The sequence below is a fragment of the Varroa jacobsoni genome, unplaced genomic scaffold, assembly GCF_002532875.2.
Source record: "Varroa jacobsoni isolate VJ856 unplaced genomic scaffold, vjacob_1.0 scaffold_641, whole genome shotgun sequence".
Taxonomy (NCBI): Eukaryota; Metazoa; Arthropoda; class Arachnida; order Mesostigmata; family Varroidae; genus Varroa; species Varroa jacobsoni.
Window position 1 is genome coordinate 544486 of NW_019213543.1, and position 17139 is coordinate 561624.

Consider the following 17139-nt stretch of genomic DNA (forward strand, 5'->3'; position numbering starts at 1 on the left):
AAAACAATCGGTGGAATGCTGTGGGCGACAGAGGCGCGTCTTCAGCCATGTCGAGATGCCTTAAGAGAAGCGCAGTAACTCTGACGACAGCAGATGTTAGCCGAATGGTCGAATCAATGCAACACAACGTCCGGATAATATGTATGTTATGTGACGTATGGGATGGTTAGGTAGCGCAGGGCGAATATTACAGGTGTGCTTCGTTCAAGTACAATGGCCAGATAAGACTCGAACAACGTCCTTGACTCAGGCCTGTTTGTCGAAGGCATGGCTGGTTGAAGGCAGGAGGAATAAGCAAGACAAACGAGCCCTTTAGCTTTTCGTAAACTTCATACTAATGACAGCAAAGGTAACTACTGTGCCCCGTCGATACATATAGGGCATGGATTATGATGACGAACCTCTGCGAAAATGCGTTGACCGATGGTGTCTAAACGTAGCCTAAGCCAATTTACAAACGGCCGCTGATGTTTCTCATATGAAAAGTAACGTGGTGGTGGTGGTGGTGGTTGTGGCGCTAAAAGTAAGGCAGAAATTAATTAATCGACTAGAACAAAGAAATAAAGATACTATAAAAAAAACTAAAATAGAGTTAGGTCCAACGAAATAAAATCCAGACAGACATTTTGAAGGTCAGGGCTACTAAACCGATAAGATGAGAATGTGCATGCGAGGCCACAGATTCATAGACAAAATAGAATGGCAGGGTAAAAAAGTTCCATAGATTGTTATCTGTGGTCTGTCCGAGTATTCATTAATAACTTAGAGACTGAACTTTGTCAGTTGATAATAGGCACTTGATAAACATCATACGACTTCAAAAATTAACTTTGTTGCAGCAAAAAACTGCCTCGAACCATCCAGTCTGAAATTTGTCGTACATTTGGGCGATTCGGCGTGTTAGTTGTACGCGTAATATTTATCACATTTGCTCCGTAACAACTTAGTTGTTCCACATTTGTTCAGATGTTTCTATTTCCAGCTTATGCACATACAGAAGTACTATTGTTCCGTCGTCTGCTCAAGTGTCCACTCGGCTAGTCGACCGTTCGCGTCGCTTTTGGAAAAAGGTCGAATTTTCATAAGTCAAAAAAATAACCGAATAACTGTTCAAAAAGTTTTGAGGTGGCGCTGCTGTCGCTCCTAGCGCTCGATTGAAAACCAGTACGACAAGCGCGTACTGGCTTTGATTGTGCTTTGAGCTTTCCGGCTGCTATCGCAAATGATACGACCTTCCGATCGCCGTGAACTCAACTGTTGCACCCGAAGATATCTTCATTTCACAACGTAGTGACTGTGTTTAGCAGTGACCTAGCTGCTAGCTTAGCGGGCCCCGTCTGACCTCATTGCACCGGTTCTGTCTCAACGACTCGGGCGAACTGAGCACTTATTTGGTCGTCGTTTACTCGAAACCACTACACAAAATCGTTGACAACGGTCTGTAATGGCAGATATGTCCGGGCGCTGATCTCGATGCAGCGCGTAGACAACCTGGCCCAGGCAACCTAGAAGGCTAAGTGTCTTGCGTACACCGGTGTCGTACCCGCATCTCGAAGCCTTCGAGAGAAGGTCGGGCGATTGCTCCTCGTAGAGGTAGCTGCGGGTAATGCTATTGCTGATGGGGTCCATCTACATCACTGTTACTACCGTATCCTACTGTCAAGGTGTGATAATGACCATTAAGATAAATCGTCTACTGATCTGCCGATTATCTTGCATGTGATCGCCGTTGACTTCGTCGATTTAGCAATGTGTCTCGTATACCCGCTAACCATGGACGACGAAAAGAGCTTGATATGAAACGCTTTGCCTGAGTGCAGCTGATTGACGTCGTAGGGTTCAGTTTCTGCAAAGCGAACGGAATCAATAAAGCCCGATAGTACTTCTATAATATCACAGTGCCACGGCTAGTGTCATTTCTAGCTACCATTTCTGCATCGTCTGTGTTAGCGATTTCTGTGTGAGATCCTCCGGGACTTTCCCTCGGGGGTTTAGCTGGTACGTTGGCCCTCATGTAATCTGACTGATAGATTGTCTTTTTAGATGAGTGCTACTACCAGATGTCAATCAGGCTTTTTTGAGTGTGTTTCGCCTAGATTTGGTTTCGGTTTTAAGATGTTGAAAACAGGTTTACTCTTTTTCATTCATTTCGATATTACGCGAAACTTTGAAGTAAACGGCATTACTAGTTACATTGGTGCGCCCATCAAACTCAGCGTCCTGTTGTGGCCGTGTCTGTATAGAAACGATGTAATTGTTTATGTTCAATTGGCTCTGTTAACTTAAGAATGAAGAATGGCATATCACGAATGTTTTTTTGTACCGTAAACGTCACTTTACACGTGCAAGGAGAAAACTATGTTGATTATATATCACACATATTTTCCCGTGGTGCTTCAACGGTAAAGTGTTTGCACCTCATAAAGCTTAGGAGCATCTAGGGGAGTCCTATACGTTTGAAAGCGCGCGTCGACACCTTATGTCGGGTATTGAAAGGGACCGCCAGTTGCCTGAATGAATGGTTAAGAAGAGCGCACGTAAAACTGGTAGCATGCATTTATAGTACAAATCTGAGATGTAGGGAAAAGAAAAAAGTAGATCTAGATAGTAAAATCTAGGAGAAAATGTCTAGCTACATAATGGTTTATGGCTAAGTAATGACGGCGGTTTCTGTCGATTCACGTAGTCTTGTTTCATCTGGATAATCGAAATTATCCATGATTGCCTTTCACTTAGACAGTTAGCTTTTTCCTGTCGAAAGTGTGTCTGGAATTGCCACGAGCAATTAATCTAAAGGGTACCACCCAGGACCTTTAACTCTACATTAAGCAGGGCGTGTTAGTGACGGAAATTTTCAATAAAGAGATCGATCTCGCCAGTTAACTACACAAATTGTTAACACTATAATGATCTTCATCAACCTTATAGTAGAGATACTGTATAGTGCAAATTTCACTATTAAGAATGAAATTATATTATTTGCTATTAAGAACCGAGAAATGCGTTTCTAGCCCATCTTGCTAGTCCTATCGCTCGTAATTGTCCTACTTTGCTAAGCAACTTTGCTAACGCTAATAATTTTTCACATCTCATCGGTCAAATCTCCGCTTTTGTCCGATTTCGAGCTACAATTCCTCATAGTCGCTACATTTACGGCTGTAGCATTGCAGAACCCTAAGCTTTTATCCGCCTTTGTTCCTGTTTGCACAACACTGCTACGCCGTCAACGACTTTGCCCCCATGGCAGCGCCGTTGATGGGCAGTCGTGATACGATTGGTAAGGTCAAGCATTTCTGCTAATGGTTACTGGCCACTGATAGCGGCCGGCGGCACCAGCCGCGTTATGATAGTTATGGTTTTGGCATATCATCACTCTCTTGTCAGATGCTATGCTACATCGCTACCATAGATGGGTGAATAAGATGTGGGTGCAATGTCGTGCCTTCTATTATGGCCACGACTTAACTAGAAGTTCAAACTGAGAGTAAACTCGCTCTGCGAACAGGCTCCCCTAGTAGCCGTAAACCAGCTTCGTTCTGCGTAGAGCAAATACGCTTGCCCGTTCGGTGTGGTCGTCAGCAAAACGTCAAACAGCCGCCAGGGGATACACTGTTATGTGTTTACCTCAATACCATGGGGCACAGTTTAGTTTGTACCGAAAGGCATTGAGCAGTCACACCAGCGGCATAATAACACGGATAGTTCAGTAAACAGTACGCTAGCCTGCGGTCTGACTCAGATGGGAAAAAGGAGCGATAGAGTATACATATCCTGTTAGCTCTGAAGACAAGGGGTTTATACGTATCGTGTCTGGTTGTAAACGTTGGTGCGTCACCAGTGCTGACGATGTTGATGCTCTTGTCGCTACGGGTTTGTCGAGATTATGTAAGAAGGATACATAGATTGCCAAGATAATAATCGTCTCTAATTAACTCGTTGATATTTGCTTACACGATGGATATACTGCGCAATATAAAAGGAACGACAACACACGTTTGGTGACCGATGCTCCAGGCAGATATTTATTTTCTATGTAGAAGTGATATAAAAACAAGACACTGTAGCTCTATTGAGAGGTGATTTTGATGGACCCCTTGACCACATTGAATTGATAATGTATAGTAGAAGAATCCGTCAGCGCATAATAGAAGCGCATATGTAGGCAATGAAGGCTTGGAGCGATAGTAACGGCTCGAACAGATATGACTTGCTGTCTTTCTCACAGAGGAAGACTAATTCGGATCTGCTTTACCAATTTAAACAAATAGCACAACAAATTGCTTAACACGTGAGCGGATCGTGATCTTCATGCATGGTGCACATTTTCTGAGCAGTTTCTGAGCCCCTATATGTACTCAATGACGCTTGCAATGACTAAATATGGTCTGTACTTAATTGATTGCTCTCGTTCACGGCAATCGCCCTGGCGGCGGATCATTTGATAGCGTTATATACATTATATAATGCAATAATAACAGCAAGCAAACAATTAAGGTCACTGTTAGCTATTTAGCATCTTTGTCAATATAAACAACGAGACCTCTTACGTGTGCCTTTTCCGGCGGTTGTGATCAGTCATAATATTCAATATGACAAGTCGAGTACTGAACCATTCACGGGCTCGTTTCGAATGTTTGTTCCTTTGCAGTTTGGCGAGCCCGTTTATAATAAAGGCACGGGTGACCGAGTCAAGTCGTCATTCGAGAGAGTCCAATGAGTGTCAGCTTATAATAACGCTCGATGCGTACTCTAACGGAGTTAAATTTTGAGCCGTTCGGCGGCCAGATGTGTTCATCCTAGGTTTGTTCGTAGCCTTATACAGCTAACCTTACTCCAATCTCCTTGCATGCGCCGATGAACTATTTTATTGTAAAACGTATGGTGTCCCTTCAGTTACTTCGGACTACGTAATAGTGCAGAACATACGCTCGCAGAAGGAGGACGTTTCCTCCACCCGACGTCACGCTCCAAATAGAATGCACGTTTTTTGGATCGCGAGCTAGCCAATTATCATTTATGCGGTTCTTTTTGGCATTGAAGACGAAGGACATTTAATAGAAGAAATCAAACACGACTCCTAATTTAATACTTCTTCAATTAAACATCAAACGGCATCGTTAAACCTTTTGATTCTATTGTTCTAAGAAATCATCTCTCTGACTTTTATAGGCCTGAGATCTTCATTGACGATGCATGGCATCGTACGCTCACCCTCTTCTTCGCAGTAATTGCCTGACAGCTAATGAGGACAAGATGTGCAAAAGACCTATAAACATACAAGTCATGAAAGAAAAAGCATTACGCAAAACACCTTGGTATTTCTCGTTCATGAACATTTTGAGTTTTCATATTATTAGTGATCACGAAATCCATTAGGCACGGAATCAGTTTCTGTGGCGTCAGTAGAAAAAGACTGTTAGTACATACGATAGCCTCAATGTGTTTTATAACTAAATATAGGCCAATGGTATATATATTGTCTAGGACTTAGTTTTGTCAGTGGCAGCTCGAATTATGGGACGGTTCGCTTATGGGACTGCCATAAACGTTTGTTTTGAATGCATAAAAAATGTTCTATGACAGATCCGTTAAGCGGGTCAATGGATGATAATGACTAAAGGTCGAAAGATTGTTACTTGACTTGTGGCTAGCTGGTATTAGGCGGATCAAATTTATTATAAATAGCCTGATTTAGTCAAATTGATTAGATATTTGCAGGACGAAAGGCTGGCCTAGGGCGCAAAACTGTCTGCTATTACTCTGTTTTGCATCACTGACAACTACGTACGTTCATGACAAAACATCAAATCGTTTAGGGGACTGTTTTAAAAACTGGCACTGAAGGTCGTAGGTAACGATGGAGGAGACGATGCTCATCTGGCGCGAAAGATCGTCGGTTGGTCACCAAACAGAAGTCGACGTTGACGATACTGCCTGTCAATCAATATATTGTGGGGTATGGAAGGAACTGTGTTATTTTTTGCATAAAATTTAAGCGAAAAAGCGTGTTTGTTTCGCTCGTTTCCTTTTGGCGTGACAAGCGGGCATTACTCTACTCTTTGAGGGAACTTCAGGTCCGATGCAATGTAAATAATTAATTAGCAAGAAAAATAATTTCGTCTGATAGTTAGTAAATGTCTTCTTGTGTAGAGTCGTGCGGTCATTGTTTATATTTGATTTAAGAAAACTAACAAAAAAAGTTTTAACTTGTTTATTGAAACCCCTGACGATATCGCATTCTATATAGGTATAGCTAACTTTAATTAAAATCATACGCATATTAAATTTTACTCTAATTAAGCTATAATAACATTATTATTATTCGAAAAACTAAGAATATCGGTATAAAAAGTAATTGCCAATAAAAAGAGAAAGCTTATAACAATTACAGTCAAACACAATTTGGACCTAACTGTATTTATGCCGTCGTTCGCTGCGCCGCACTCAGCTACTCGGTATAACACTACAGCGAAGGCGTCTGGCCGCTTTTATGCCCGCGACTCGGGACTGACCTGTCGTTATTTGATATTTTTTCCTTTAATATATATATATATATATATATATATATATATATATATTTTTTTTAAGCGTTTAAATTTTCCATTTTTTTTATACCTTCGAAAGCTCTTCTTCTTAAATGTCTCTCTTTGAAATTTTGTACACACGGATGAATACGTGTGTATATACACACACGTCTATGTACACCTGTAAAAGTAACAGCGCAGCTTTAAGCGTTTTAAAAGCTGTCTACTGGATATAGTGCTTTGTTTGTATTGGTCGAAATGGGGTTGCGGCAATCTGCGAGGCACGGTGTCGTGCAAACAACATGGCGGAGCCCAGAAGAACCATTGACACAACGGCCCCCTCCTAACGCTGTACTTCTTTTATACTTCAACTTGGAATTGTCATGACCGTATGTTATCTATTTACGCATTATGTTCACAGCATTATCATATTATCACACGAGCAGCGTGTGCAGGTATTCCATGTTGGTCCATGAAGCACTGAGAAAATGATTTAGTGTTGCAAACTAAAGTGGTAACAGGTTAAATAAGCGTATCTGAATTCTCAACCACGTATAGCGTGAGGCAACAGTCCCTGGATGGTCTGAGGGCAAGTTTTTTGCCAGTTGTGAGAAAAGAATCTCTTGGCATTTGGCGGGTTATCATTTTTTTGCATGTTAATAGGCGTCAAATAAAGACTCTTCGATTGATGTTTTTTTTTTAACTCAAATGTTTGCCTTATTCTATATTCTATTCTACAAAATACGTCGTTAACCGATATAAAGCATAAGTAAGTTCGTTTCCTTAAAGACTAAAAAAACAACCGGTAATAACAAGATAGCGACGTCAGTTCAGGGGAGTGAACTGTCACGTGAAAGAGAACGTTTCCTGAAACGTAACTGGAAAAGGACGCTCCGGTTGGAGAATCCAAGTGATCTTAGGATACGTTTATGAAAATATGTCGATAATAGGAAGCAGTTAAATGTCCAGCGATCGTCGATTTGCTCGTTTCAATAACAAAGAAGAAAATCATTTCGTTACTGGCGTCTCCCCGCTAGCAAAGTACTGTCGCTTGAATCACCGAAATAATGCGTCATATCAAACTGCATGGCCTAAGCTTAACAGATCTGAAAGTAGCAATTACGCCAGCAACGATAGCCACTTAGAATCAGGACAACAGTCCAATTAGGACATTGTTGAGAACTTGTCACGTACGTATCACAACTCTATATCGATGCACTTATGATGCTATGACGAATTAGCTAGCTGGAACGTGGAAATTTACAGATACTGTGTACAAGCATTCATTTGAAAGCAAACTCTATAATCCAACCGCTCCTTGACTAGAATGTTCGTGCGCAGACAGACGCACACGAATAACGCGTGTTGTTATGTCATTTTTATAGAATCGAGCGGGATTCATGCTGAATACGCAACTGTGTTAAACCGGGATCTTCGCTTGAGAGCTGAACGCGAAATGGCGTCGTACCGCCAGCTGTGTTTCTAACAAACTGTCGGCTCCATAAACCATAAAACCTAACGAGGAATATTTACGCGTAAGACTAAGAAGTTCTGATTACTGCGCTCATTTTTTTTTATCTTGTTCGTATGCCATTTCTATGAATGACTCATGGGATCACCTCTCGGCTATTTACTGCAAGCTACAGATTGTAGCATCGTATCATATTCAAATTTGTCGTTTCCGTCACGACTAAATCGAGCGCTTTCCTGGCGCGATTTATGACCCTCGATGAATCATACGCAGCGGTCTAAATTGTATTTTTTCTTATCGGCAAATATAGTGGTGTAAGAAAAAAATTGACACGAGCTTCGCCGTAGGCTGACACTGGCTTTCAATGTAACAAGGTAATGTTTTCTTTTTGTTGTACTAGTTTCGATTGTTCTATGGTCTAAGGTTCTATTACATAGGGATGTCTGATTTGTTCTAGGCCGTATCAGCCCGGACTGAACTGAGCATTCCGAAGCTTTGTATCTGGCTTCGTTCAATCTAGCATCTCCTTTCATTTTCTACCTGATAGCAATCATCATCAACAACAACAAAATGCGATAGCAATAATTCTATATATTACTGATGTTCTTTTGTTTGTACACCCCTCGGTCTCAAAGGTGTCGAGCATGAATAGCTTCCATGTGAAAAGCTCGCGGTGACCAAAGCTGTTCTTAAGGAACTTCAAATTAACTTACATCGCTGTATATCAAAACAGGAACTATTGTATTTTATTATAGATTTGTCTCACTGAAGCATTCCTATTGTACGTATGCAGTGTTCACAATTTAAAGGTCGTCATCGATGCCGCATTATGTAGTCAGTGTGGCTCGATCACTGGATGTCCCGTGTTTCCTTCGCCTTTAGCTTGTTCTCAACCTTTTTCTGCTACTATTTTCTAATCCGTATTACCGTGATACGCAATAAGCAGAAAAGGCCCATCTGCTCCACCCTTAAAACATCAAGGCATTGGAAGAAGTCGTTTGGACTTCGTCGACAGATTTACAAGACTTTCTTGGGCTCTTCTTCACCGCACACCGTCTTTCGCCGCAGTCGTGGTTCGCCATTACCTCAAAATCAGGTTGTATATCTTTTCGAGCACGATGAGAAAGTAGACCTGCATCGTGTCCACTGTTCTAGAAATACCTATGGAAACATCATTCACTACTACAGTGAAATAGGGCAGAGTTTGCCGCAGTTAACTCACGCAAATGCCGCTAAGGTTGACGTCTTTTCAACAATAGACCTATTCGAGCTGGGTGGTCTTGTTGGAGTGTGTGTGTGTGTGGCCTGTGTTAGCTTGTATACCGACTCGGAAATCCAATGTGTCGTGTACAATTTCGATCGATAGAAGCTGCTTTCTCGAAAGGCTTGAAAAAAAGGACGACAGATTGTTTTTGTATAAGATTTCTTTCCTTGTGTATTCGAAGCATTTCGCTATAACGGTTTCTTTTACGGAATGCTACATCTCTTCACCCTGACACGACCTAGCTATTCTTAGCCTCGATGCATTGCAGCCTTCTCTGATTAAATCGAGTTTTATCCCATTTGACCGCCAGTTCGTCGTATGAATTTCCTCAGAACGTAAGCCTACTTCAGATATTCTGAACCTGTGCGACTATTGGGTTCGTTATCAGAAATTATTAAATTTATAGCTTCATAATAACAATCGTATCAAAAAAATTCTATTCATAATGTGTAAGGTGTAGCAACGGTTTTTGAGGCGTAACGAAACAATTGTCTAAAAATTGTGCTTAGCTAAGGCGGGGAAATTGTTGTTTTTAATTGGTCATATCGCCGTCAATTTTACCGTTTATTACCACAACCACCTCTACTATTATCTCCGGTAAAATTATTGTCCTTAACTCAACCCTAGTGACATGTATTTGCGAACTGTCGCCTCGTTGCTCGGCTACTGCAGATTTTTCTCGTTTTGTACCTCTAACGGACACAGGCAGACATACAAATTATAAATAAACACATCAAACCTATATTTGTTAGACGTAATATTGTTCCGTTCATTTCCTTTAGGGGTAACCTTTGTTAGTTGATATTAACCCTTCAGCATCTGTTGCCTTCAAGCTACTTTAACCGGGCGCAGGGTTTAGCGTCGTATTCGACAACTGTATGACTATGTCGGCTGACCTGGCACTTCAAAACGGAGTCTACGATATAACGCGGTTCGACGCTGAGCTCTATTTCATAGGAGGGCGGAAGTATTACAAGGCTGGCGCGAAGGCACGATACCTATATGGTGTTTAGGGTGCAGATTTTTCTTCGTTCATGAGTATTCAGTGAGTGTCTCTGTTGGCATCGGCAGAAAGTGGACGCCTAGGGATGCCAGTGCACAGGTTAGGGGCCAGGCAGGGACATGCGGAGGTGATGACAATCTGAAGACTGATTCACTTCACTGAGCCGGTTGGCATCGCGACTTGTCAGAGCCGAAAGCTGCGATAGAACGATATTATATCTATGCGATCGTCGTAAAATCATCAAGTGAGATTTGGACGAATTATACCGCTTTTTTTTTAGATCTCCTTTATTTGGCATCGCTTACGCGTGCTAGCCACAATAATCGATCGCATAGAGAATTGTGCCTAATCGGAAGGTCTGCTGAACTGCGACAAAATCATAAATGGCTGATGGATAACGGATTTAACGGAGCTAGTCATATTTTTGTATGAGTTGTGCGTATATGCTGCGAATTTTCACAAACCTCGGACATTTGGAGAGCGTTAGAGAGATATAGATTCGTACACAAACCGAGCAGGGCCGAATTACAATGTATCCAGTAGATAGATTCAAGTACTGCTGTGGGGGTGTTCTATAAGACAAAAGGAATTATTTGTTTAGATGGAAGCAATTGTCTGGCTATGTTAAAAATGTCTCTGCATCCCTTGCAACCTGAATGTTTAAGTTTAAGCGTACGCACACTATTTTCATTGTGTATAACCAAAAGCAAGTGTAATTTTCATTCCTTTCAATCATCTAAAACTGAATAGCAATAATCGGTAGATGCGTTTCAACAACTTCAGTCGCTGAAAATATTCTCCATGATTAGTTGATCAGTAAGTCGAGGCTTTCCACAGGAAGTGAGTCCTGTAAAATCCAATTTTCGAGTCTCTATTCACAGCATCTTTGGGTCAAGTGCAAAACCACCCAACGCCCACGTTCATCCGCTTCTATTTTGCCAAGAACAGCTTTTTCTCAACTTCATTTGCCGCTCTGTCGACAGACACGGAAAGGCTCAACACTTTAGTATTCGTTGTCGTCGTAACGCAGCGGTAGACTGCATCTGTTTGATTGCCCTTCGAACTCTTTCCGATCGACGTCACACCTCCGGCTCTACCGATGCTCACCTCTCTTTGACTATGTACCTCGAGCTAAATCTTCTTTCGCTCGTTCCACAGTCCTCAGATGCGCTGTCCAATCAGCCAAAGCAGAGCGAATCCTATCAGATGGTTCGCCGTCTCCTATAAGGCTTCACTGTAATCTGAAGCAACGCTTGACGACAGTGGCGGACGTTAGACTCGAAACATTTAAGCCTCACCAAAGCCCTCAGCTTTCTTTTGTCGGTGCAACACTACAATATCACTATACAATACAGTAAGGATGACATGATAGACGGGTCGAGGCCTTAGCGCATTCAACCAGCCTGAGTATTTTCCTTCTAGCCAGCAAACCCAAATAATCAAGTAAATTCTGGCGCTGTTGACTTAGCCTCAGTGCATTTGGTTCCTCAGACGCACATATATATGGGCGTTTTTCGAGCTTTCAAATTCTGGGTCTGATCTTTAAATACGGCTTCTTGCTCTTCTTGCTGTTCGTCGTTGAACTCTTATTCACTGAAGACGTACGGTGAACTAAGCCAAAGGTCAGTAGTCGCTTCGATCAATTCCGTATTGTATGGCAGTGTATATACATCATCACAGATGTTATCATGAGCGATTTTTCTAATTAAAAGTTGCTATTGCTACCTTCGATCAGACGCGTGCAGTATGGAGCAGTGAGGTTGTCATGAGGCATTATTATTATATGGTGTCGATGTGACGGATCGTGACTGATCACTGCGTGAGCATTTTCATTTTCCTAATATTAATATTTGAAATACTCTATATTATTAGAGTAGCGAGTGTTTCCTATAATTATTCACTATTATAACGTGCAAAAGTCAAATTATCTATTTTTTTTACTTGCTTAGCGATAGGCGAACTCCAACATGGGCTAAGCCAAGCATTGTAAAACACCTTATCTAGTCGCTACACACCTAAGCGGAGCACTTTCCAATAGACTTGACCTGTTAATATGTACAGTAAAAAATGACTGACTAGGTTTGTCTGTTTGATTTCGAAAAATATTAATATTTTTATTGCGTTTAATACAAAAATATCAGGATGTAAACTTTGACAAAATTGCTACGAAACGAAGACCGCATTCTCCCGAGTCTTTGAACTCGAGCAGTAAACTTTAATAACCAATCTAATAAACGAATCAAGCTTCTACCTCGTAACCTCTAGCTATGTTTCCCGTTTGTGTTGACTGTATCAAATTGGCTAGCTACTTACTTATATAACACTTAATCTTTCTCATTTTAACAATTTGTTAGTGATCCAATATACATTTACATTGTTTAGTTGCGACTCTTACCCTCGTTGCATCTATTCATTTAAACCGTATGATATAAACGATACAGTTTTATGTTCCGATGCTCTAGCCTCTGGCCATCAAATGTCAACTCTCCACGGTCGCAAGGTTGCCGCCCAAGGCTAATGGGAACTGGTAATTCAATTAGATCAGTTTTTCAAGTTGATTTTTCGAGCGGATCTCGCATACTGCCTGTCATATTGCTAACCTTACAAATGTTTCACTTGTCTGTAACTTTTTTCAGGAGGTGGCGTAGAGGTATCGAGGATATGCATAGGTGAACCCAATCGGTCACTGGGGTCGAAGAGTCCTATGATCTGCATCCCATCGCGGGGTTTGTTTGCCAGAGACGTCAGTGACAAAGGAAAGGTCCTGTGTTGTGACGGCTATTAGCCAGGACCGCGAGCCAAAACGGTGGGCTCGCCTTTGCTAGTTGCGATGACGGGGCCATCGAGTACCCGGAAAAGCCGATTTTCCTTAAGAAGTCTATTTGGTTCAACTCCGCCGGCGACCTTTACACAGTTCGCAGCCAGATTTGTCGAAAGGTAACTGATTAACTTGTGTTACAGGTTATTACGTATAGGAACAAAATACGTAATACGAAAATATGGTATTTCAAGGTTCAGCGTTAAAATTGAGATTGTAAATATTATTATTCGAAATTATTCTTGGAGTAAGAATTACCCAAAGGTGTTCAGTTTTCTAAATACTTTCAAGCTAATGAATATAGATATAAATGTGTGGGGATTACTATTTTTAGGAGGTATAGATTGTTTAAGTTAGAGACTTGTTGATCCTAATAACTAGAGATGTCCGGCAATGGTGTAGCCGATATTAGTCCTTTAACAATTAGGCGCCGAAACGCTAGAAGTAATCTGGCTTGTGTAACCTCTACGTACATCAACAGACAAAAAGAAGCTGGCTATGCATCCTATAATTCCGTGTACTGTTCAGTTCACATTTGTTGGTACGTACAAACTGCCTAGTAAATCATACCAGGTATCTTGCCTAACAGCTGAAACGCCTCACGGAAACCGTACTAATGGTTTAAAAAATTGTTTATAAAGTTAGGTTTTCGGAATAACTTACTGGTAAATATCAAGCGTTAGAGTTCAGACCATAGGGTAGTCTGATATTATAGTTTTTACAAACTTGATGTGACGATGGATTTACGATCAGGACGGCGCAATTCTTAGGTTATTCCGTATTTTCTCTAAAAGCTTTTTCCTAAGCTTGGAGCTGTTTTTGAAATTTTGTTATTTATATTGTCTCAAGAAACCCGCTGTGCTTACTACGAATAAAAAAAAACAGCATGACAGCATGATTGATGTATGAATCTAGATATAAAATTCTGTTCTATGAAGATTTGCTTAGAAGGGAGGTTCTTAACCTGTTCAAGGTTAATTTAAATGGTTTCAGTAAAAGTTCAGGCCTACTAATTCGATACCGGATTGATATTCTGAAGTGGAATCACCTTTGAGATCTATCTCTGTACTGAGAAAATACCTATGGGATTTGACATTACGTCTTGCACATAACGGTAACTATAATAGTGAATGGCATTGTTTATTGTTTCCGACATCAAATACCTTGAGGCCGGTCAGAGCATGTGGTTGGCGATCAAGCCCAAATTGAAGCATGACCATGGATGTATCTTGCGGAACTTTTTTTTTGAGGGTAGAAAGAAACCTTATTAAAAATCTATTTAGGATCGACGATCAAGTAAGTTACACAAGCGCAACAGTCGGTTGCGTGACGACACGTTGCGGCGTGTTCGCCGGTGCCTCCTTTGCAGCTCGTTCACCGTAAACTATCTTTTTTTCTTCCTAATTGTGTGACACAGATTCATAAGGAAATAGGAGTTCGGACGTAGGTGCTAGGCTTGTAAGAGGATCATTGAAACTTTAGCCCACTGAGCTATTTGAGCCAACGGAGCAGTGGCTGTGATCTTCAGCAATACTAACTTTCGAGAAAAAAGCAAATACTGAAAAAATGCTTTACCTTAATGTCACATTCGAATTGATAAGGATCGATACGGTCAGCGAACCTTATGCAGGCGTCTACGATCTCACGCTCTGTGCCTTATAGCAACAAGATGTAAAATGCTTAAAGACTTCGCTTTCAAGTTAAGAGGAATTCACTAGTCTTCTCTGAACCTGTCAAAGCAGTAGACGTAGGTTCCATACATCGCCATAAATACACGTCTATCTCATTTTTAGCAGGGGCTCGTTCATAAATGAGTCGAACCATGTCTTAGGTGCTTTACGTTTGGAAATTGTAAGACATTACTTTTTATTACAGCTAGTTCGCAGCTATTTATTATTATTAGTTATTTCGCATTAAATATTTGCTAAGTTTCTAGTGGTGCAATCGTATCTGTCCCTCTCATTAATGACAGATCCTGTCATTTTTCACATTGTTTTATTTTACTTCTACTTAATTTACCAGAAATAAAGATCATGGCTATCTCAAGCTCCGTGCCAAATGTACGATAAAAATATAGCGGTATGTTGATGTGAGGTCGCATCGTTAATTTCCATAGAAGTTTTTAAGTGGGTCAACTGTTAAATGAGCGGGCAGGCATCTGCTCTGGGTTTTGTGACGCCATATTGTAGTTAGTTACATTCAATTAGCCCGAAGCAACATAAGACTTCCGTATTGTGCTGCATGCTTCAGTTAGGCTAGACTTTACATTGTTAATGAAATTTGAAAGTTACTTATCGTGCAAGTTATTTTTCTTCCACTGTCTGGAATTAATTGATATATATGGAATCATACTAGCTCTCAATGTTGCAGACATTCCGTGCATCTCCAATGATTTTTTGTGCCAATAAAAAAAATATAAAGTGAGTTTATTTTCGTACCCATTCACAAACATGTGACCATCGAAGAATTTCGTGAAGTTTAATACCAATGACTCCACCAAGGATCGTATCCCGTCTATTGTGTACAAAAGTAAGTTATGGGCATTTGGCAACCTTTTGACTATCTATACCACGACACCTTCCCATGCGTCCGTTCACGTATTTGCCGCGGTGACAGGTGTAGGTATCATCAAAAACATTTTTATTTTTGCCATTTCGCGACGTTATTGAGTAAGGTAATCGCTCAAGCGATAACTCGCCTTCGTTGCTCACCTGCTCTGCAATTTCGATGTGATTCGATGACCGCGTGGTAGAATCACTTGACAAAGAGTCATGTCGATAAATTGTATCGCAAACGGTTCAGGCTAAATCGTTTAAATGGATTACCTAAAAATGTTTGAACCAACTAATATTATCGTTATTAGATTATTATTTCATATAAATAATAACAATAACGCAATAAAATGTGCAATAAAAACACTAGAATATACTTACTAATAGTACATCTAAGTCCAAAAGAGAATGTCTCGTATGGGGAGCTGCTTCGTATAGTTGGCCATATATCGGCAGTCCCTAATGTTCCTGGCAGAGGCCTCTACGTTTCGAGTTTTGCCTTCGCTATCGCCGCTAGGTATTCCGTCGGATGGGCGGCTGCCTTACAGCAGTGATTCTAACGGAGACCTGGCCCGTCTAACCCTGCGTTCAGAACAGCACAACAGATGACGTGTCTGCCTGCTAGTCTTAGGGACACCTGGTCATTTAGGTTCGAACCTCGACACGTCTCGTGTAATCCCTAACGGTATTCAGGCACCGGATGTATACAAGCGTTTCTTTTGCTTATTAAAACCACTGCGGCCGATCAGTACAGGGGCATTGCAATTGGTTGCTCACCAGGCCGTTCAGAAGCCAAGGTAATTTTTCTCTATTGCTCTCCGTCTCTAGTGCTTCGTTTGTTAATGGTCGACATTAACGTTGATGTGTAGTTGAAGAGCATCCTCTTTTCTTGTTGCCATCGTTTTGTCAATCGAGTCGCGAATTTTCCAGCGTAACCCGTCTTTCTCAGATGTACGCTTCTCGCCGAAGGCAGAACATACATAAAATATGTATATATATGTATATTTTTTATACCGCTTGATGATACAAGGGACAAGCCGTGATATCGCAGATTCATCTCTTCCTTTGAACGTGACGCGCGCATCTTTTGAATCTCTCAAATTCGAAAACACTACATTTGAAGTGCCCTTCATCGACTGCGAAAGACATCTCTGCAGCATAAATTCATCACTTTCTGCTCTCCGCATAAAAAATGTACTCGGTATTAGCTCAATTATCACTCACTGTAAGCTATAATCCACTTTATGCCAAGTGCGTTATTTCCCGAATAGAAATATCGCTCCGCTACCGTAAATGATACTAGGAATAGATAATGGAGATGAATACTGAAAGTCAAATAGCAGCTTATCTGTGTGCCAATAGACTCTGGATTCTAAATACTCGTCGCACACATGTGACCCACACACATTTGTGTCTCGACTATCGGTCTCATCGGTGATGTGGCCCTGACGCTCCTAGTTGACGTTTTCGTGGTAGATTATCTATGATAGTAGCGAAGTATGAGGCC

General features: G+C 41.1%; 1 protein-coding gene across 3 annotated transcripts in view; it reads left to right on the forward strand.

Moving 5' to 3' along the window:
- Positions 1-17139, forward strand: part of LOC111262251 (E3 ubiquitin-protein ligase RNF19B) — a 56243-nt gene that overhangs the window by 24875 nt on the left and 14229 nt on the right. For all 3 annotated transcript variants that reach the window (XM_022836360.2, XM_022836361.2, XM_022836362.2), the window contains one exon: positions 12899-13199. In XM_022836360.2, coding sequence (XP_022692095.1) covers positions 13093-13199 — 107 coding nt within the window. In that variant the 5' untranslated portion in view covers positions 12899-13092. The remainder of the gene's footprint in view (positions 1-12898; positions 13200-17139) is intronic.